Genomic DNA, 19,999 nt, shown 5'->3' on the forward strand with positions numbered 1-19,999 from the left:
AACAAAGGCTTTGGAATTTCATTTCAAGCAAACGAAGCTAATTCCTCGCCTTCCAAATTGGTAGAACGACTAGCTGTAAAGTACATTATCTATCGATTTCAGCAAACATAGATTAAAATGGAAATTCGTAGAATTGAAAGGGGAGAAACATTCGTGTGTGATTAAACTAGAAATGAGAAGAGGAAAGAAGGAATTTACGAGAAGGACGAGCAGAGAGACAGGTTGTGAAAGATCAGAGTCTCAGACCAGTAGCAGTCGGCGGTTGTGCAACGGAATTAGTGGCTGAAGGCAGTTAGCGGGAGTGAGGTCGGAGCGAGTTGAGATGAAGAAATATGAACCTTTCAAGGATGTTTTGGTGTGCTGGTCAGAAACCTGAAGTTTCAAGTGAGTTATTTGAAGGATTTGGATAGTTCCGTCTTTTAAAAAACAATAATAATTGAGCTATTAATTTTAATGAATTTCATATCTATTCGAGTTTTCATCATGCATTGGGCTCTCTCATGTCCATGATAAACCAATTACGGTATCCATTCAAGATAGCGGGTGCATAATCCAATATCAATACACCTATGTCGTCCAGTACTGTTCTTGAAAAAACTTTTTCAAAGGAAGAAGCCAGAGACGCTCGTCTAGCGACGCTTGCCTATGCCGTAACACACATATGTGTCACATGGAAGCTCTAACAAACAGTGTGATCGATCACCTATGGGTTTAGGAAAGTAGAGAGTGAATGAAGCACTGGATCTAACAGAGAATGTACTTAAAACATGATATGGTACCTGATGGTGTGTGCCTTTTAAACTCCCCTTCTCAAGGACCTGTACAATGTGAGTAAAACAGAAGAAAATCTAATGGGTTTGGGATTCATGGCTTCAAAAACAAGTGGAATGAACCAGACACCCAAAACATACTGCATTAAATCGTTCATCTCTACGATGTTTATGACAATAGAAGAAATAGACCCAGCAAGTGGAAGACTCGATTCTGGCAAGTAATATAGCCTGATAGAACAGGAACATTTGATTGGTAATTTCATATATGAACATGAACAACATGAACCGGCATTGAAAGACCACCATGCTCAAGAGTCAAGATATAAGGTGGGCAAAATCCGACATGTAAAACTTATTTCAAAAAAATAAATCATGGTTGTTTATGACAATAAAATGGCCATAACCAAATCATCAAGGAGACTATCATTCTTCTGATGGTCTTTGCCCCAAAACCGAAATGTCCTCGTACCGTTTCTGCAGCAAAAGAGGGAAACACAATCAAAATTAGAAGGTAATGTTCAGCCAAAGTCCACAACCAATGTTCAAGTTGCAAGGTCGAGATTCTGTCTACAAATTTGGCATCTACATTGCCAATATACACTACAAATAACACGAATGGAATAATCTTGGACGGGGCGGAGGAGGCGAAAACAATAACTTAACAGATGAACAGAATAAAACTGAAGTTCAATTGTTTCTCACTACCATTTCATAAGGTACACATATATTTAGCAATGTTTCCCATTTCTCATTTCTTACTTTTGAAAAAAAAAAATATATATTTCTGGTTTCCTGTTCTTGTTTCTACTTTTTTAAAACATTGATCAAATTGTTAGCTTTACTGTTTTGGTTCATATATTTCATAGACAATGTACAAAAATGAAAAGTGACATAAAATTTTGAACATTATATTCCATTCTCAGTAAAAAAGAGAATAAGAAACAAAAAGATGGATCACAAATTGGTCCTAATCAAACAGCAGCTTAATGTTTGAGGTGATATGTGAAACAAGGAATGATATTCGACTTCGGTTCTATAACAGTTGCATAGAAGCTTCAATCACCACTATTTCAGTCTTAATAAATAGAGAACCAATGTCAATCGAGAAACAGACATCTCAAACTAAAGAAACCAAACCAAAAGATGGTGTATGCCATACCCCAACGTTGTTGTATTCCCAGAGCTTGTGAACTCCATAATCCACAGCCTACAGCAGGAAGCCAAAATCAGTAGGAAGCTAAGAATGATGCACATTCAAACAGGAAATCCAAAATAATTTACATTTTAAAAAAATATAACCAAAGGAAAGCCAATTGAATGTAGCGAGTAACGGAATGCATATTCAAACAGTAAATATGAACGAATGCGAAAACAGTTGACAGCAATCTCAAATTCCTAAAATGATGAAATTATTCATCCCTCAGATTTTATGAGCTATCTAAATAATAATGAAAATCATTTCATTGCATCGGGAGGTTATCCAAGGAGACTGCATAATCCGAAAAAAAGCACGCTAAAACTCTACAAAGGCAACTGGACATCTGGCGGGAATGAATTTACACGAAAGTAAACGAGTATATCATTAGATCTTCAAGTTTCAAGTCCATAGATCTCTTCACAACTACAAAATCAATTACTTAACTCTTTCCAGAAGCCAAAATGTCCAATTTCAATTTCAATTTTGCTAATCCAGATTAACCAATCGATAAAGTCATACGGTCTATGGCCCACTGATATTGTAATTTCTTCTCATTTCTCTCTATCCATCAGAAATAAGGTGGCAAAAGGAACAAAATAGATGTATCAGATGCACAAAAAAAATATGAGTTCTGATCCTTACCCTCTCTCCAAGGAAAGCGCCAGCGATGATGAAGGTGACATAAACGGAATTCCGGCGCATAATTACTCTATACAGACCTTCAAAGAGGCCTCCTCCACTCCTACGAGCTGCAGAATCCATGGTCGTGCTAGTTTGAACTTCGTTTCTCCTGATCTGTGCGAGTTAGGGTTCGCAGAGCTCCCGCGACGCTGTTGAAGTTTGAGACGATTGATTAGGGAAGGTTCCTTGGTTTTGATTATTCATTGATCGGATCGATTCAAGCGAACCGCCAACAATCGAACCGGCTATTGCGTTGCGGTTCAAACCGTCTTTTTTTTTTCTTCTTTAAAAGCGACAAACCGCTATTAAATTATTGTGATGGTTACCATAATACCTTTAAATTTTTAATTTAATTAATTTAACTCACATAATATAAATTGATGTCTCTAAAATTAAATTTTAATTGTAAAATTTAAAAAAAAATAGGAAAATGATAGGAAATTTTGGAGTAATGGGAATGATGGTAATTAAAGTCAGAATTGGGCAGGAATGTGTAAATAAAAAGAAAAGCAAGCCCCACTACTGCAAAGAAAAAATTAAAAATCATCATAAAATAGTGCACACTTTGATCGACTTAATAATTAAGAATTATTAAACTCGTGCAATTCCAGACCTAATCCTTAATTTCCACCATTTAATTTTCCCCACTTTTTTTCGTTAGTTAAAAGATAATAATTATGTTGCAAAATTTTAAATTATTGTAATTTAGGGAATGGTCATGGGTTTATAATCAAATAATACACTCTCCATTGGTCTGACGCATTTTGGGGAAGCCCAAAGCAACATGAGAGCTTATACTCAAAATAGACAATATCATACCATTGTCGAAGGCCTGGAAAGCCCACATTGGTCTGAGGCATTTTAGAGAAGCCCAAAGCAAAACCATGAGAGCTAATATTTAAAATGGACAATATCATACCATTGTCGAAGTCTGAAGCCTTTTGGGAAAGCTCAAAGCAAGCTTATACTCAAAATGGACAATATCATACCTCAAACCATGAGAGCTTATACGTTTAATGAATTATAAAATATAAAACATGTTTAATAAGATTTATATTTAAAATTTTTGAAAATATAGTTGGTGGTTAACTTTTTAATTTCGTAAAACACTTATGTATTTAATTAAGTAGAAAATAAATTTGTAGATTAAATGATTGAATAATAAATTATTGTATAAAATGAAAATTAATATAAACAAATTATAATTGATTGATTTATTTATTTTTATTTTTTTGGTGTGTGGGAGGAATCTTTGTATCTAGGCTTGCCAATGAACGTCAAGTAGAGGCAGCTAGGTGATTGGCGAGCGAGTGGTGTGCGCCTCCCGCCGCCGCCAAAAACGAAAAACAGAAACAAACGCAGACTTCAGCCGCCGCCAACCAATTAAATTAATTCACTTTTATTTTCACTTCCATTTATGCCATTCGCCTCCCACAAAAATAGTCAACCACCTCATTTATATTATCAAATATTTTTAAATCTTAAATTTAAATATAAAGTTTGGACTAAATTATAATTTTTAAATAATTATCTAAATAGACGAACAATTAGTGTTAGTATGATTGCACCCTACACAGGGTGCACATGAATTTCATTCAAATCACGAAATTCATAATCACTCTGAGTGGCATAAGCGGAGGTGACACTGAATGCATACAAGTGGTAACTAACCAATCGAGAAGAGAAGAGAGTCCTGAGGAGCTCAGAACGTCCAACGAGACCCATGTGGACAACTGAGATAAAGAAGATAAAGTTCTAATGAGACACATATTAGTGCTAGTATGATTGCACCCTACTCGAGTGCACATGAATTTCATTCAAATCACGAAATTCATAATCATAGTGGGATAAGCAGAGGTGACACTGAATGCACACAAGTGGTAATTAACCAATCGATAAGAGAAGAGAGTCCCGAGAAACTGAGAACGTCCAACGAGACCCATGAAGACAACCCAAATAAAGGAAAGCAATGAGCCTAAGGATTCAGTTATCAATACCTTTATCTTTAAGGATTCTCGTTTCGTAGACTGTAGACTTTAAATCTAAATTAAAATTTAAACGGATAAAATATTTTATTAAGTTAAGTAGCATATAATATATATATAAAGAATATTGAAGTGAAAGTTTCTTTAGCAACAAGCTAGAATTAATTAATAAAACCCTACAAAGAAGTGTAGGGTTTGATCAAGAACACCAAGAAAAGATAAACGGGAAGTCCAAAATATACAATCATGATCATGGGTGAATATACAATGCAACTACTCATTCCAAAAACAAGAAGATTTCATGAAAAAAATGAGAATTAAACAAAGAAAAGACTATGGAATCCATGTGTTTACCTTTCAAACCAGAATCGAGGCAAAGAAATTTGATATATCGTTGTTGAAATCAAACCGCCAAGTTCATCCAACGAAAAATTCGTGCCGATTCGGTCCTACGAGCAAACAGCCGAATCAAAATCTTCCAGCGGGCCCCGCCGGCGTGCACTAACGACACGATGATCCCTCGCATGGAGGAAGAGTCAATGCTACGCCTACGCCTACGCAACGTCTATACTGACCTCGCTTACGCTCCACGAACTGGACCTTCTTCCTGATGCGAATCGCTGCAAACCGCCTAAGGATGGAGGATCTGTTTCGTCGGTCTTGCTTGGATGTGACGCCGTAGGCGGCGGATTAGTGGCGGAAGGAGTGAGGTCACGCGCTCTAACGCCCTGTTCTGGAGGCGAGTTTGTCAGTGACGCAGTCGGTTCGACGACTGGTTGCCTTCTTCCACCACTACGGAAAATAGCGCGGAAACACGCGAAGAATCCTTTGCTCTGTTTTTCGAGTGATTTCTCCTCTGCGGTTGCTAGTTCTGTTGAGTGATGGTGAGTCTTCTGCCGATTTCGGTCCTTCTTCGATTTTACTTTCCCCATACATGATACCATGGGAGAAGAAGGCTCAATCATTGTCGAAACCGATTTTCCACCGGATCCGGATCTCTTCGGAAACAACCGAATGTTTCCGGACTTGCCGTTACGCCGATTCTTCGCGTCAACATAGGAAGTCTTCTGAGGCTTCGGCAATCCGATCATCGAGGCCTTAGATTTCAAATTCGTCGAAAACCGCTGCGAATTTGAATTCGATTGCGGATGCAAATTAGGGTTCAAATTCATGGAATTAGAACTCGCCTTGGTGGATTCTTTCCGCTCGAAGAAGGCGTTACGATCGAACCAGTCGAACTCCGCGTCCTTCGAGAGCCAGAAAGATTCCGGCGGGAAGTCAGGAGGAACTTCCGGCCGATCCGCCTCCTCTGTCTCCTCCTCCAATGGCAGCCTCTCTCCGTCGTCGCTCAAGGTAGCTTGGTCATCATGGCCAGCGGCTTTCCGGTCATCGGTGACAATATCACCGGTGAAGAAGGTCTGTAAATCACCCTGGGGCATGGTACAGAGAAATCGAAATGGGGAAATAAATCGAAATCAAAATCAAAATCGAAATCGAAATCGAAATCGAAATCAAAACTGAAAAATGCAAAAGAGTTCTTGAATTGAACGAATAATGTGATGGAGAGAGAGATCCTTTTCTCTGTCTTCTTCGGTGTGCTCCGTGCACCAATTAAGTGAAGAAAAAGGCTCTTTAATTTTAAATGGTTATTTTGTAATTACGTTGATATTTTTGTGTAATTATATCGATTTATTTTCAATTTCAACAAAATTATTTTAAAAAATATTAATTGGAAAAATTCAAATTCAAACCACAATTCCTTGATTTGGGCCCACTTGATTTTTGTTTTTTCTTTAAAAAAAAAGAAAATTCATCTTTGTATTTAAGCTTAATTAAATTAATAGCAACATAATTTTGTGGCAAAGTACCATTCCTTCTTCATTTTTGCCTATGAGAGATGATGCATTAAATAATTATAATTTAATTGTTATTAAATGTTTTAACTCTTTTAATATCATAAAACTGTTTGAAGTTATAATGAACACGAAAAATCATTACAATAATATTTGTGAAATTATCGAACGAAAGAAAAAGAAAGTCAACTAAAACATATGTGTGGCTAAGTAGAAGGTAGAAGGCTATTCGAGCGTTTAGATATGCTACTATTTTCAAGAAATTAAACTTAACTCTGAAATAGAAGATATAGACATTGAATGAGATTTATTAATACCCAATTTGCTCGATTTAGAAATAAGTGAAAATATGGAAATTTGAAGCTATAATGAGTAGGATCAAAATTTTCAACCAAAAATTCAAACTTTTCTATTTAAAAAGAATTAAATTTTATTTATTATAAGAAATTTGAATGTGAAAATAATATATTAATCTAGAATATTTTGCAATGATAATTCTAAATTATTTAACTCCAAGAAATTGAAAATTCCATTTTAACTGTTCTTATGCAATGGGCTGCGTCAAATCATGTGCCCTTTTCTAGAATTATTAATTATCAAATTAAATTATTTAATATTATAAAAAATTTACATTTGGTCCTTTTAAATTTTTGATGTGGAAATTTTAGTCATTTGGATTATTAATTTTACAAATTAACAAAATAATCTTTAAATATTTTGCTTTTTTTTTTTTATTTTATAAATTAACTTGTTTGTAAACCCATAAAGGCCGTTTTCATATTAAAATCACTTGACTTTTGACTATTTGACCATTCAAATGTCCATTTTTCAATAGTATTTTATTTTCATACGGCATATTATCGATTATGAAATTATTCTATTTTATATTTCATACGGCATACAACATATTATCGTTTCATTACATTCTCTATTTTTGTCGTATTGGGATTATTCTATTCTTAAATTATATTATTTAATTATTTATTTTGTTGATTCCACCCGATTTGAATTGAGATCACAAGATTGAAAAAATGGGGAGAATCAACAAAGTATAACACAATTCCTTGTATGATATAAGGTTCGGAATATTGAATACGAGAATGAGTTGTTTTCACGAATAAGTATTTGATACTCTTGCATCAACGTCGTCATCAACAAGCTCGAGACCCAAAAGTCAATTCAAACTCGACTCTACCCCGATTCAAGTTCAGTCCAAAATCAAAGTTTGATAGATTGAATCAGCCACGACCCATTCATTAATTATGGTTTAGATAAAAACTTTCAAAAAATTAAAAGAAAAATATTAGAAGAAAATTTATAATATGAATAATTCATACTAACTTATCTTAGACCTAACCTTTGGGAATCAAAGAAAAGTAGAATAATGTTTTGGGTTTAAGACTTTTCAATGGCTAAATGCTAAAAGACTTCCCAGGCAGTTGCACTTGCCCATGAAGAAACAACAGCCTGATTTCATGGAAAAGTCAATGGGAATGTTTGACCTTTGGACCATCTTCTTCTTCGGACTAGAAGAGCTCGGACAATTCCTGCACGACGGTTTTGTCGTGCAGATAGAGTAATGCTAAACTCCTTCCCGGACGTTCCTGCAAGATGGAAGTACGACTACTACAAAAAGTTCTAAGGATTACATCGTAATCCCGACTCTCATTCAGTGAAAAACTCGAAAAAACTCGGAATGAAAAGCTATGTAAATTGAAGTTGGGACTTGATACAAACTGGGTTGAAACTATTTCTTCTTTTCGGGTCCTCTGTAATGGGATTAATGAACACATCTTCAAGTGATACGATGGGTTTCATACACTAAGATTTGCAAGGTAATTGAATCCAAAATACAGAAACCCCATCGCTGAAATTAATAAGCCAGGTGTTCAGAATGATGGCAGCACAAGAAATCCATCTGATATTCGTAACATCCCAAAATTATAAATGCAACAGTTCCGAATGTTTTACTCACTCAATCTATGAAACAGAGCAGCAAATTCCAACGCGTGCACCATCACTGCATCCTGTTTACAGGTTCAAGTGCTTCAACGGTTACCACGCTATTGCCCCTAATCACCTGAAATGGAAACCAATAAGGGAAATCAATTCTTGAACTCTATCAGTGGTTATCAATTTAAGCAAACAAACATAGAGAAGAATTTGATTGCAAAATCACACGCACCACCATGCCGATATCGGTTTTCTCGTTACCGTTCACTTCCACGGTGTTGTCAACGACTAGATTCATAAATTGGTCAAACCCACGAAGAGTTCCAACTACCAAGCGATTAGCATTCATTTTTACTGCAAATTGTAATTCAGAAGCAACATCAATTTGTAAACAAAACTTTCTGAAGTGTGAGATTTCTTTAATTTCAGGATTATACATGCAATGACTGAAAAACTAATGTTCAACCTAATGAAGAAAGCTGCCTCAATGACCATTTATTTTGGAAGATTATCTAGAAGTTAGGTCTCTCAGCAATCATGGGATTGTCTCCACCTACCTAGGATATAATCAACCAAATGTAGCAGATAGATATACGGTGAGATTTAGGTCTCTATCATCACAAAAAGAAAAATGGTCAACCTTTGGTACTATACGTTAGGAACCACAGACCCCCACAATGGTATGACATTGACTACTTTGCGCATGAACTCTCATGGCTTTGCTTTTAGTTTCCGGAAAAGATCTCATATCAATGGAGATGTATTTCTTACTTTATAAACCCATGATCATCCCCTTAATTAGCCAATGTCGGACTCCCTCCCCTCCCAACAATCCTCAACAATCCTCCCTACAAATAAAGTACACCATAAAACCTCCCCTAAGGCCTATGTAGCCCTCAAACAGTCTCCCCTTAATTGAGGCTTGACTCCTTTCTCAGGAGCCCTCGAACAAAGTACACCCTTTGTTCGACACTTGAGTCACTTTTGACTACATATTCAAGGTTAGCAACTTCTTTGTTCGACACTTGAGGATTTTATTGACATGGCTAAGTTAAAGGCATGGCTCTGGTACCATGTTAGGAACTACGAACCTCCACAATGGTATGATATTATCCACTTTGAGAATAAGCTCTCATGGCTTTGGTTTTGGTTTCCCTGAAATGGCTCATACCAATGGAGGTATATTCCTTACTTAAACCCATGATCATCCCTTAATTAGTCAACGTCGGACTCCCTCCCAACAATTCTCAACACCATATAATCTAACTCTAAAGCCCAATCCTTCTTCCGTTCGTCTCCAAACAGTTTCGTATCTTAACATAGGTACTAAACTAGGAAGAGTCAACTTCAGGTTCCTCACATTACAAACACTAATCAACAAACGAAATTATAAATCAGATGGCATAACTTCAAAGAAAACGAACAGAATTGACGGATTCTCGACTTTCAGAATAACAAATTGTCATTTCCAAACCAAATTTTCCAGAACCTAAACGGTGCGACAACGAATAAGATAAACAAGCTCGTGAGGAACAGAACTTACTCTGAAGCTTCTTGTCCATGTATCTGCACAAAGAAGGGAAAAATGAGGACAAAGGATAAAAAAAGTTGAAATAATCGAACCAAAAATACACCGAACAGGATAAAATTTAGGGGCAGCACTTACTTTTTAAGATCTGGAGGCTGGCCTGACCTACTCATGGTGAAGAACGAGAGATGGGAAGAGGTTTTGGTAGAACAGTGATCAGAAGAAGGAAAAACCCTAATCAATCGAGCAGCAGGTCTTTGCGAGTCCTCGAATTTTGTTCACCAAGTGACACGACAATATTTGGGCTGACAAGTTTTTTGGGCCTGGCGGACTTCGGCCCAAATATTTATTGATTAAAAAAAAATGAAAAAATTTGGGGTGTTGCGAGAATCGAACTCGCGACCTCTCGCACCCGAAGCGAGAATCATACCACTAGACCAAACACCCGATTGTGTTTGTCGACCACATCCAAAATTATATCAATAATAATTTTGTAAATAAAAAAAACCAAACATTATTCATCTCTTATAACAATCCTCTTGGTGTAATCTTTATTTAATATTTCCAAACTCTTTTTCGAGTCTATATAAGAGATATGCTTAGCTAAATTAATTTAAAAAAAAACTATAATTAATTTTACATTTTATTTCAAAAATATTCTTGCTCTTAAATTTTTTAATTAAATAATTAAATAACACCATTTTAAATGAAATTTATTAATTCTTTATTTAAAATAATTTCGACTACTAAAATTTTTAAAAAAAACTTAAAAATTACATCTAAACTTTTTTTAAAAATTTAAGAAAATACTTTTGACCTACCAACCTATTCATACCACGTTTCAAAAATACTAATAAAGCTAAAATTATCAATAAAAAAGAAACTTATTTAAAAAGTCAACGCTAATTTTTCTACAATCGTCATAATCGCCTAAAGCTAAAAGAGTTGACAACATTTAGTCAAAGACATCATCAGTAAAAGCGTAAGTAAACGATTATTAGTCGCCAAGTCGTGCATCGCCAAATCCTCGGTCCGGCAAATTGGAGCATAAATCCCGAACGGTTGACATTTGAACCTTTCAAAATCGACAATTGGGCCCAGCCCACTCGGCCCTTTATTGGCCCAAAATTCTGTCTCTGTCATATTTTCAACTCCCATTATTTTCATCCCAACGGTAGACAAAAAAACTTGTCAATAAAATATAAATAATAAATAAAAATTGTCTTATTTCTACTAANTTTTTTTTTTCCTTCATCTAGTAATTATATTTTTTCAAAAATTAAAAAAATGATTCACGCCGGGATTGAGAATCCAGATTTGACATTACTTACTCCTCGCTTTTAAGAGTAAGAGATATTTTCATAGACCAACCCGAGTCATTCAAGTACGCTTTATCCTTACTCGTATGTATTATAAGAAAATTTTCAAGAGGTCATCTAACATATAATTATAATCCAGCCACCGAAATAAAGATGCATCTTGTTAGTATAAGTAGTGACTTTCAATTCTCTTAAGTTTATCCTATTTGCACGATAGCTCTCATTGGGATATGGTCTCGATACTCCAACCAAGTATTTTACTAGGGAACAGGAGAATTCCCACTACCGATGACAAGTAAGTCGTGCTGTGTATCACAATCCAAAGTGTGGTTGTGCCCCGAAGTAAGTCATTGAGGACGATGACTAGTTTAAGTGGGGGGAGAATGTCACAACCCAACAATAGTTGTCCCTATCCGATAGTTATATGCAGTAAGCCGTTGTTGTTGCCTTTTGCTTCAAAACTCTCTTTCGAAATCTCTCTACCTCCGTTGTCTAAAACCTTCTTCTTGAACCGGGGCCAGAGGCTCGAGCATACGTCGCTTGGCCGTAGGCGATGCGAGAACAAATAGGCTTAACTCACTTATTGCTGAGAAGTGAATGCTGCACAATTGCAAGTCCGCTACCATCAAAGTGTGATTGTGACACTGTAGGTATAATGAGAACAGACTCTCCAAAAAGTCAGTTCATATATCCTTCACTTCATCGGGTGTCTCTGTAACTCAACTAACCTATAAAGTATTTAGTTAGGAATTAGAGGTTGTAATTATTAATATTAATACAAATTAAATAAATATTAACTTCCACATGATTAATTAATGAGAGGGTAATTTTAAAATGGCATTTCATAAATTATTTTTGCAGCAGTTATTGGATTCTCTGACAAATTGTTTTCTTCTCAAAATTTTAAACAAATTATTTCATTTTCAATTTAAATTGCTGTATTTTATTTTATTAATTTTAATCAACAAAAAAAAATATATATATATTAAGGGTATTTTTTAAAATTTTAAAAACGATATTGTGATGTCCCAAGTTGGTTGGGGAGGAGAACAACCACCATTTACAAGGATGTGAAAACCTTCCCTGTTTTAAAGCCTTGAGGGGAAGCCCAAAGAGAACAATATCCGGTGGATTTGGGTCGTTACAAATGGTATCAGAGCCAGACATCGGACGATGTGTCAGCCTTCTTGTTTAGACACGAGGTGGTGTGTCAGTAAGGACGCTGGCCCCAAAGGGGGTGCATTTAGGAACGGTCCCACATCGATTGGAGGAAGAAAAGAGTGTCAGCGATGACACTGGGCCACCCGAGTGTGGAAACCTTCTCCTAGGAGACGCGTTTTAAAACCTTGAAGGGAAGCCCGAAAGGGAAAGCTCAAAGAGGACAATATCGCAGTGGATCTGGAACTCTTAAGAGACGCGTTTTAAAATCTTGAGGGGAAGTCGAAAGGGAAAGTCTAAAGAGGACAATATCGTGGTGGATTTGGGTCGTTACCGATATTAATTAAATTTTAAAAATTTATGGGTACTTTTTAGGTATTTTAAAAAATTTAAGGGTATTTTTTAAATGAATGAGAAGTGTGTGACATTATTTGAAACTGAAAGGCCTTAAGATTCTCTGTTTATAGTGGTTGAGTACCAAAGTCCAATATTTTATGCGGCCTTCTTTGAACTTCACATGTCATCCTTTTACTAAAATAAAAAATTTTATGAAACAATATGAACTAAAATATACTTCTAAAGTTAGGGGTAGAATCGTCATTTTCATTTTAAATGGATTATCGACGTCGAACGACACATGCCAACTTGCAATCACATCATGAGTCGAGAAATCAATTTTTTTTTTTAAAAGTACCGCTTAATTTGACTTACAACAGTGTCAAAAAAAATTAGTCGATGGTTCATTTAACCTATACAACGACTCAAGTGCAGTAAAAAGTGAATCTCGAAGAAATTGTGAGTTTCAAACGTATTAAACTGCTCTAGAGAAAAAGTTGAGTTTTGATTAAAGGAAGGATATTCGAGGGCTTTATAGGCCTTAGGAGAGGTTTTATGGTGTACTTTGTTCGAGGGAACGTCCCACATTGGCTAATTAAAGTGATGATCATGCGTTTATAAGTAAGAAACATTATCTTCATTAGTACGAGACATTTTGTGAAAGTCAAAGTGAAATCACGAGAGCTTATATTTAAAGTAGACAATATCATATCACAGATAAAGATAATTAAAAAAATAAATAAATTAAACTTTTAATAGTGTAATCTTTTTATATATACATTGAATATATAATAATCTCATGTAATTGTTGGGATTATCCAAAATAAAATATTTTTTTAAATAGAAAAAATAAATAATAAATAATAATAATAATAAATAAAAAAAACTTTAGTCAAACTAAGTGGAAGTTAAAGGAACAGAAAATGGAATAATTGAGACTCTACGAGTAACCGTCAAAGTCAAATAATCCNAATTTTAAATTAATTAATTAATTTTTAAAATTTTAAATTCCTTGATTCTCTTCATCGTCTTCTTCACCAAACCTCCTCCATTCTTGTATAAAATCAATTTTCAGACCTTCAATCTTCCATGTCCATGGATCTCAAGCTTCATCTCTGCAATTAATTTTTCAATTCAGATCACAAAATGCTAGGCAAGAAAATGGTCTCCTTCAAGAAACTCGCCAAGAAAGTGAAGGTCCGAGTCGGAACAGAGGGCGAATCATCATCGCACAACGAGTGTTTGCTCAGCGATCGATTGGAATCATCGAAGGATCACGATTCTCACTCGCCGTCGCCGACTTCGACTCCGACCGGTTCTTTTGCGGTTTATGTTGGCGACGAACGGCAGCGCTTCGTCGTTCCGACGAGTTTCTTGTCGCATCCGCTCTTTAGGATGCTGCTCGATAAAGCCTACAGAGAGTTCGGATTCGAACAGAGGAACGCGCTTGTGGTTCCTTGTAGCGTCTCTGCTTTTCAAGAAATTGTTAGCGCTGTGGAATGCTGCAATGGCAGATTCGATTTCGGCGAGATTGTCGAGGAGTTTCTTTAGAACAGAGGAAATGCAGATGAACACCACCACTTCGTTAGGGTTTGAATCGTTTGATCCGGAAGGTAATGAAATTCGTCGTCGATTTCTGTTTATACCGAGGAGGATACGATTCGATCCGATTGGATTGAAATTTGGCCGATTTTAGAGTTCGATTCATATCATATCCGATTCGATGATCCATTTGTCTTCGGAAGTTGTTGAACTTGTAAAATCAGAGCCGTGATTCTGCGATGAATTTGAATTTTGTAATTGTAATTAATATGTATGAACAGCAGCTGTTTACGAGGAATTAACCAGAAAGGCTGAATACTTTTCTATTTTCCACTTTTGGATAATTATATATGAACACGACTCTTGTAATGGTATGATATTGTCGACTTTGAGCACAATTTGTCATGATTTTGTTTTGGGCTTTCCCGGCTTTCCACAATGCCTTATAACACTCGAGATAGTATTTTGATCATCCCCTAATGATCCCCTCAATTAGGGGACATGAGACTTTCATACTTTCATCCAACACTACCTATGGAGATAGTATTCTTTGATTATAAACTCATAATCATTCCCTAAATTAGGGAATTAGGGGAAGTGGGACTTTCATCCAACGTTTCCTTCGAACAAAGTACACCACTTTCATCCACCACTTCCCCTGGAACAAAGTACACCTCCCCTTAATCCCTTGAACAAAGTACACCACTTTCATCCAAACACTTCCCCGGTAACAAAGTACATAGTACATCTCCCCTTAATCGAGGCTTAACTCTTTTTTTTTTTCTTTTGGCACAATTTGTTCGATACTTTAGTCACTTTTTGACTATGCCGTCGAGGCTCATAACACTTTGTTCGACATTTGAGAATTCTATTGACATGACTAAGTTGAACACGACTCTTCACGATGGTAGTTCTCATGGCTTTGCTTTGAGCTTCCACAACATGCCTCATACTAATGGAAATAATATTTATTGATCATAAACCCATGATCATTTCTTAAATTAGCCGATGTGAGACTTTCATCAAACAATATAACTTTTCCATGATTTATTTATTTGAGAATGATATAATATGAGCAGAAATAAACTTCAGGATTCGGTGATAAAGAGGGGATTATAAAAAAAATATATAAATAAAATGATATGAACAAAAAGAAAAAAAAGTCAAATTATAAGATTTATTTAATTTAGGTTTGAAGGAATTAATTCCAAAAATAGGTGCAATTACTTTTTGAGAAAAATAATAGAAAGAGACAAAATAAGGCATGTTTGCTTACCCGTTTTGGTCATTTCACGTATAGACAAAAAGTCAAAGTTCAACGAACCGAGGGTGAAAGGAATCAATCAATCCTAATTTTTAATCTTAAAAAATAAAAAGAAACAGTAATTTTGATTTAAATGTTATTCTCGAAGTTTAAAGTCAAATTTAAAACTATTAAATCAGCCAAGAAATTGGGTCTTTCAAAGCTGTCTCCTTTGAATTGTTTATATATATATATATATATATATATATATATATTTATTTATTTATTTATTTATTTATTTATAAATACAACAAGGAGACAAATTATAGTATTTTTATTAATTTTTAAAAAATAATGAATTAGGGAAATTATTGGTAGCTAACTAACTTTCTAATACTGATTAAGTCTTAATATGCTGAAATGGTGGCTGATTTGTGAATTTAATAATTGACTTAGAAAATTAAAGTTTTTTTTTTTTTTTAATGGAATTATATTCAAAGACGAGAGACTAATAACAGCTGCATAATACGAGACAATAATAATTTTAACAATTCTTGAATTAATTAAATAAATAAAATTTTATACCTTTCCGCTCAACAATTGAGACATCTTTTGAGTTCTAAGCACTCGTCAAGAGCAGCTAGAAGAGGGAGATACTCGATTGGAGCTTTTTTGTTTAAGATGTCTGAAGATAAAATATATGATGATTTCAAATTTTCATATTTCAACAATTTTATTTTATTGATTAATTTTAGATAATTAATTGTTATTAGTTTAATTTTTATTTACTATTAAATATATTAGAACTAGGCAAAATTCACAACTTACTAATTTTGAAGAATTAATTACACGTGTTATAATGAAAAATCAAATATTATCATATTAAATGAAAACTAAATATAGATAAAATAATAATTTCATGTTTGTAGAAGATCTTACAAAATATAAGATATTACATCTTCTAAATCTTATATATTTATGATTAATTATTGATAAAACAATTTAAAAATATATGATAAAAAAAATAAAAATAAAAGACTATGTACTGTTTTAGAAATATAACAATTAATTTTTAATTTATCACAAATAATTAATTATAATGATCATTCCTGCAATAAATTAATAATATTTGTAGTTAATTTGATTAAACATATATTAATGAATTACTTTTTTATAATCCCAAATTTAGTACTTTGGTTCATTATTTAATGAATTAATTATAAATAATTATAACTAAACAATTAAAAATAAGAGTGTCCGGGTATCAAGGAACTCACCCATCCGATGTCGATGTCCAAGCTTGCAAACTTTGTTCCGAACAAACGACCCCTTAAGCGTTCGCTACTCGAAGAACATCGAGCACGAGACAAGTAGCCTGTCCATAAGATTATGTAAGTGATGGTTAAAAACTATGAAGACAAGGAAAAGAATCTGGAAATTTTAGATCAGGTTGAGTCGAACTTAAACTTGGATGAAAGATCTTAAAGTGAATGAAGATAGTAGCGTTGAATTCCAGAAGCTCAAACATAGACCAAAGAGATGGAAAGGGTAAAGATCATTTAAATGTATACGCTTTCGGAGTGTCAGTTTGCTATCTAGCTTTGGGATCTTTGGAGGAGCTCGGGAGGGCGGGGCGGTGCAAAGAGATGGGCAGAGAGAGGCCGTGAGATCCTACATCAGTTGGAGAGAGGAACGAAGTATTCCTTAGATGGGTGTGGAAACTTCTTTGAAATCGTGAGACCCACGGTGATACACAATGGGCCAAGGTGGACAATATCTGCTCGCGGTGGACTTGGGCTGTTACAATGGTATCAGAGCCAGACATCGGGCGGTGTGTCAGCCAAGACACTAGCCCCCAAGGGGGGTGGATTGTGAGATCCCACATCAATTGGAGTGAGGAACTGAGACATTCCTTAGAAGAGTATAGAAATCTCTCCCTAGCAGACGCGTTTTAAAACCGTGAGGCTGACTCGATACATAACGGGCCAAAACAGATAATATCTGCTAGTAGTGGGTTTGGACTGTTACAATGGTATCAAAGCTAGACACCGAGTTGTGTGCTAGCAAGGACGCTAACTCCCAAGGGGGTGGATTGTGAGATCCCACCTTGACTGCAGTGAGGAATGAGGCATTCTTTAGAATGGTGTGGAAACTTCTCCCTAGTAGACGCGTTTTAAAACTGTGAGGCTGATGACTATACGTAACAGGCCAAAGCGGACAATATCCACCGGCGGTATCACGACAGGCAAGTTTCTTCTGTTAGGGAGGGATATTGGGATTTAAAAGGAGTTAGAAAAGTCGAAGGAAACTCAATGGGAACACTTTGTACCTTCAACATGGCTGCATCAGCAGCAGCAGCAGCAGCTTCACAGAAATACCAATCCCTTCCCCATTCTTTTGGCCAGTTTGGATTCCTTCCAACAAGAACAGGGATTGAAATTATCATTCCAGCATTCACTAGCCAACCTCCCCCTACCCCACAGACCACCACAGTAGCTAGAGAACCATTTTTTTTCAATACCTAAAATTATTGTTCTATATCTATCTATATACAGATGAATAATAACTTCAGAAACACACCCGAATAACTAAAACTCGAATCGCAGAATACATCTCGGGCTTTTCATGAGAGCATAAACTTTTAAATTTAGTCATGGATTCATGGTTACTTCATTACTCCCTATACTATCAGATTCATGATGAATAGCCTTGTATAAACTTCAAGATACTGTATTGATATCTCATTTCTTCATCATATTTCATCTTAATTTCAAAGAAACAACAATAGAACAACACTATGAACAGGATTACCTGGAATCATGCATCTTTAGGACCAAAACTTATGTCTAAATTGAGATGATCCACCCTCACAGCTGCTATCAATAACAAGATCCTGTGATTCTCATTTACAGCCTTTCTTAAGTAAACAACAACAGAACAACACTATGAACAGGGATTACCTGGAATCATGCATCTTTAGGACCAAAGCTTATGTCTAAATTGAGATGATCCACCCTCACAGCTGCTATCAATAACAAGATCCTGTGATTCTCATTTACAGCCTTTCTCAAGTAAACAAACTGTTCTTCCTTCCATAGACATCCAGCATGCAGCTACAGAGCCACCATATCTGCTTCTTTCAGGTTAAGAAATTCATGAAAAGTTCATTCCAATTGTCAATCCAAAGTATACAATAGAAAGCACGTAAACCGACTAAGAATATCGGGTTTAGATACAACTCGAACACTTGTGTCTTTAATTCAAGTCACGTTGGATTGTTAATAACATGGAAATTAAAGCAAAAACAAGATAAAAATAGAATCAAACTAATAGAAACAACGAGAACAGGGTCTGATCTTCACTTGACAGGCATTTACAGCACCTAATGACAGAAGATAGCACAAGTTTATCACATTTACAAAGGCAAGTTAACTCATACTACAGCAATTTCAACTGATTTTTTCAAAGCACTCAAAAGACTCCTCATGATTCTTGGTTCACCGGGAGGTGACTGGTCCTTTAAGCGTCCATTTCTTATGGCTCGAAAAATTGGGCTAGAGCTGGCAGTAGCAGGAAAAACCAAGCAATCTATATACACAAGAACTTCTGTCTTTCCATCTCCAATTGAGATAAAACCAAGCCTAACTCCACTGGCTATTTTGTCAACCTGTTTGATTGTAACCAAAAAAAGTTTTCCCTAAATCTTTTGATGAGAAAGGTAATGAACTAAGTATTGAAGTTTATCCTAAACATCAAGAACCTGCAGGATGAAAATCCATTACTCACCCTCAAAGGTACTGGAAGCGGCAAGTTAGCTCCCTGGCAAAGACTATTGGCCCACTGTTCCAATCCAAAACGGGGAAGGGAAAAAACACAACGATCATGAAATTCCCCCTTTGCTTCATCGGTAATAGAAGTTGTAAAGCAAAAACGTGACAGAAACGGGGAGGAATTTTGGATCTACCTGGAAGAGTAGGACCTCGAATTTCGCAATGTCGATGTCCGAAGGTAATTTCATGGTCCCGAGCGAGACTCCATCTTCAGGGTTATCTTCCGATGGCAAAATATCTGTGTTCTCCTCCGAAGACTTAGGCGCAAGGTTCATGTTCCTAGGGCATGGACTTGAGACGCCGGAGAGCTTAGAGAATTGCCGACGCCGTGTGTTCCAACCGACGTAAACCAGTGACGGATGAGACGCCATAGTAGACAAGATAGAAGGGCGAGAATCAACTGTTGTGTGACGAATGAGGTGCTTTGTTGAATGAGTAATGGAGGCCATGAATCTGATGGCGAAGAACCAAAGCCGAATAGCAGAGAGAAAGGAGATGGAGATTACTGGTGATTTGCAGGTCTAGAGAGGGAGAGGATAGCGTTTCAGCGATGGGAAGCCTCTGTGAGGAGAAAGGTTCGACCGTTNTTTTTTTTTTTTT

General features: G+C 35.7%; 5 protein-coding genes, 1 long non-coding RNA gene and 1 other non-coding gene across 8 annotated transcripts; 1 reads left to right on the forward strand and 6 right to left on the reverse strand.

Moving 5' to 3' along the window:
* Positions 1-887: 887 nt before the first annotated feature.
* Positions 888-2,843, reverse strand: LOC111782251 (cytochrome b-c1 complex subunit 9-like). Its single transcript, XM_023663087.1, has 3 exons — positions 2,614-2,843; positions 1,933-1,980; positions 888-1,247 (listed from the first exon to the last, which is right to left on the reverse strand). Exons 1-3 carry the CDS (start codon positions 2,731-2,733, stop codon positions 1,197-1,199), a joined length of 219 nt encoding a protein of 72 aa, XP_023518855.1. The 5' UTR covers positions 2,734-2,843; the 3' UTR covers positions 888-1,196.
* A 1,337-nt stretch (positions 2,844-4,180) lies between these two features.
* LOC111781138 lies at positions 4,181-6,236 on the reverse strand. Of its 2 annotated transcripts, XR_002812950.1 has the most exons (2): positions 4,992-6,236; positions 4,181-4,385 (listed from the first exon to the last, which is right to left on the reverse strand). XR_002812950.1 is itself a non-coding variant. In XM_023661586.1 (1 exon), the coding sequence occupies exon 1, from the start codon at positions 6,074-6,076 to the stop codon at positions 5,192-5,194; it is 885 nt and encodes a 294-aa protein (XP_023517354.1). In that variant the 5' UTR covers positions 6,077-6,236; the 3' UTR covers positions 4,781-5,191. The 2 variants fall into 2 exon arrangements, 1 of the variants encoding a protein (XP_023517354.1); XM_023661586.1 differs by lacking the exon at positions 4,181-4,385 and having other exon boundaries at positions 4,781-6,236.
* A 1,980-nt stretch (positions 6,237-8,216) lies between these two features.
* On the reverse strand, positions 8,217-10,234 carry LOC111781083 (probable small nuclear ribonucleoprotein G). Its single transcript, XM_023661506.1, has 4 exons — positions 10,110-10,234; positions 9,987-10,009; positions 8,676-8,797; positions 8,217-8,570 (listed from the first exon to the last, which is right to left on the reverse strand). Exons 1-4 carry the CDS (start codon positions 10,142-10,144, stop codon positions 8,508-8,510), a joined length of 243 nt encoding a protein of 80 aa, XP_023517274.1. The 5' UTR covers positions 10,145-10,234; the 3' UTR covers positions 8,217-8,507.
* Positions 10,235-10,346: 112 nt separating this feature from the next.
* On the reverse strand, positions 10,347-10,418 carry TRNAP-CGG. The gene has a single exon. It is a non-coding gene; the product is annotated as a tRNA-Pro (tRNA).
* Positions 10,419-13,836: 3,418 nt separating this feature from the next.
* On the forward strand, positions 13,837-14,621 carry LOC111781021 (auxin-responsive protein SAUR50-like). The gene has a single exon (XM_023661417.1). It carries the CDS (start codon positions 13,931-13,933, stop codon positions 14,333-14,335), a length of 405 nt encoding a protein of 134 aa, XP_023517185.1. The 5' UTR covers positions 13,837-13,930; the 3' UTR covers positions 14,336-14,621.
* Positions 14,622-16,072: 1,451 nt separating this feature from the next.
* On the reverse strand, positions 16,073-18,476 carry LOC111781022. Its single transcript, XR_002812937.1, has 4 exons — positions 18,381-18,476; positions 17,899-17,983; positions 16,847-16,944; positions 16,073-16,254 (listed from the first exon to the last, which is right to left on the reverse strand). It is a non-coding gene; the product is annotated as an uncharacterized LOC111781022 (long non-coding RNA).
* Positions 18,477-18,770: 294 nt separating this feature from the next.
* LOC111781019 lies at positions 18,771-19,979 on the reverse strand. The gene is made up of 3 exons (XM_023661416.1): positions 19,534-19,979; positions 19,356-19,409; positions 18,771-19,236 (listed from the first exon to the last, which is right to left on the reverse strand). Exons 1-3 carry the CDS (start codon positions 19,846-19,848, stop codon positions 19,003-19,005), a joined length of 603 nt encoding a protein of 200 aa, XP_023517184.1. The 5' UTR covers positions 19,849-19,979; the 3' UTR covers positions 18,771-19,002.
* Between the last annotated feature and the right edge of the window lie 20 nt (positions 19,980-19,999).

This window comes from Cucurbita pepo, chromosome LG19 (assembly GCF_002806865.2).
Source record: "Cucurbita pepo subsp. pepo cultivar mu-cu-16 chromosome LG19, ASM280686v2, whole genome shotgun sequence".
NCBI classification, from domain to species: Eukaryota; Viridiplantae; Streptophyta; class Magnoliopsida; order Cucurbitales; family Cucurbitaceae; genus Cucurbita; species Cucurbita pepo.

Excerpts from the sequence above, each read along its gene's own strand:
- LOC111782251 (XM_023663087.1), bottom strand. The coding sequence starts at position 2,733 with ATGGATTCTGCAGCTCGTAGGAGTGGAGGAGGCCTCTTTGAAGGTCTG. Across the intron at positions 1,981-2,613 it reads GCGCTTTCCTTGGAGAGAGG|GCTGTGGATTATGGAGTTCA; the intron begins GTAAGGATCAGA and ends TTCCTGCTGTAG. Across the intron at positions 1,248-1,932 it reads GGGAATACAACAACGTTGGG|AAACGGTACGAGGACATTTC; the intron begins GTATGGCATACA and ends CTTTTGCTGCAG.
- LOC111781138 (XM_023661586.1), bottom strand. The coding sequence starts at position 6,076 with ATGCCCCAGGGTGATTTACAGACCTTCTTCACCGGTGATATTGTCACC.
- LOC111781083 (XM_023661506.1), bottom strand. The coding sequence starts at position 10,144 with ATGAGTAGGTCAGGCCAGCCTCCAGATCTTAAAAA. Across the intron at positions 8,798-9,986 it reads CATGGACAAGAAGCTTCAGA|TAAAAATGAATGCTAATCGC; the intron begins GTAAGTTCTGTT and ends TACAATTTGCAG. Across the intron at positions 8,571-8,675 it reads AAACCGATATCGGCATGGTG|GTGATTAGGGGCAATAGCGT; the intron begins GTGCGTGTGATT and ends TTTCCATTTCAG.
- LOC111781021 (XM_023661417.1), top strand. The coding sequence starts at position 13,931 with ATGCTAGGCAAGAAAATGGTCTCCTTCAAGAAACTCGCCAAGAAAGTG.
- LOC111781019 (XM_023661416.1), bottom strand. The coding sequence starts at position 19,848 with ATGGCCTCCATTACTCATTCAACAAAGCACCTCATTCGTCACACAACA. Across the intron at positions 19,410-19,533 it reads TCGAGGTCCTACTCTTCCAG|TGGGCCAATAGTCTTTGCCA; the intron begins GTAGATCCAAAA and ends GGATTGGAACAG. Across the intron at positions 19,237-19,355 it reads CGCTTCCAGTACCTTTGAGG|GTTGACAAAATAGCCAGTGG; the intron begins GTGAGTAATGGA and ends ACAATCAAACAG.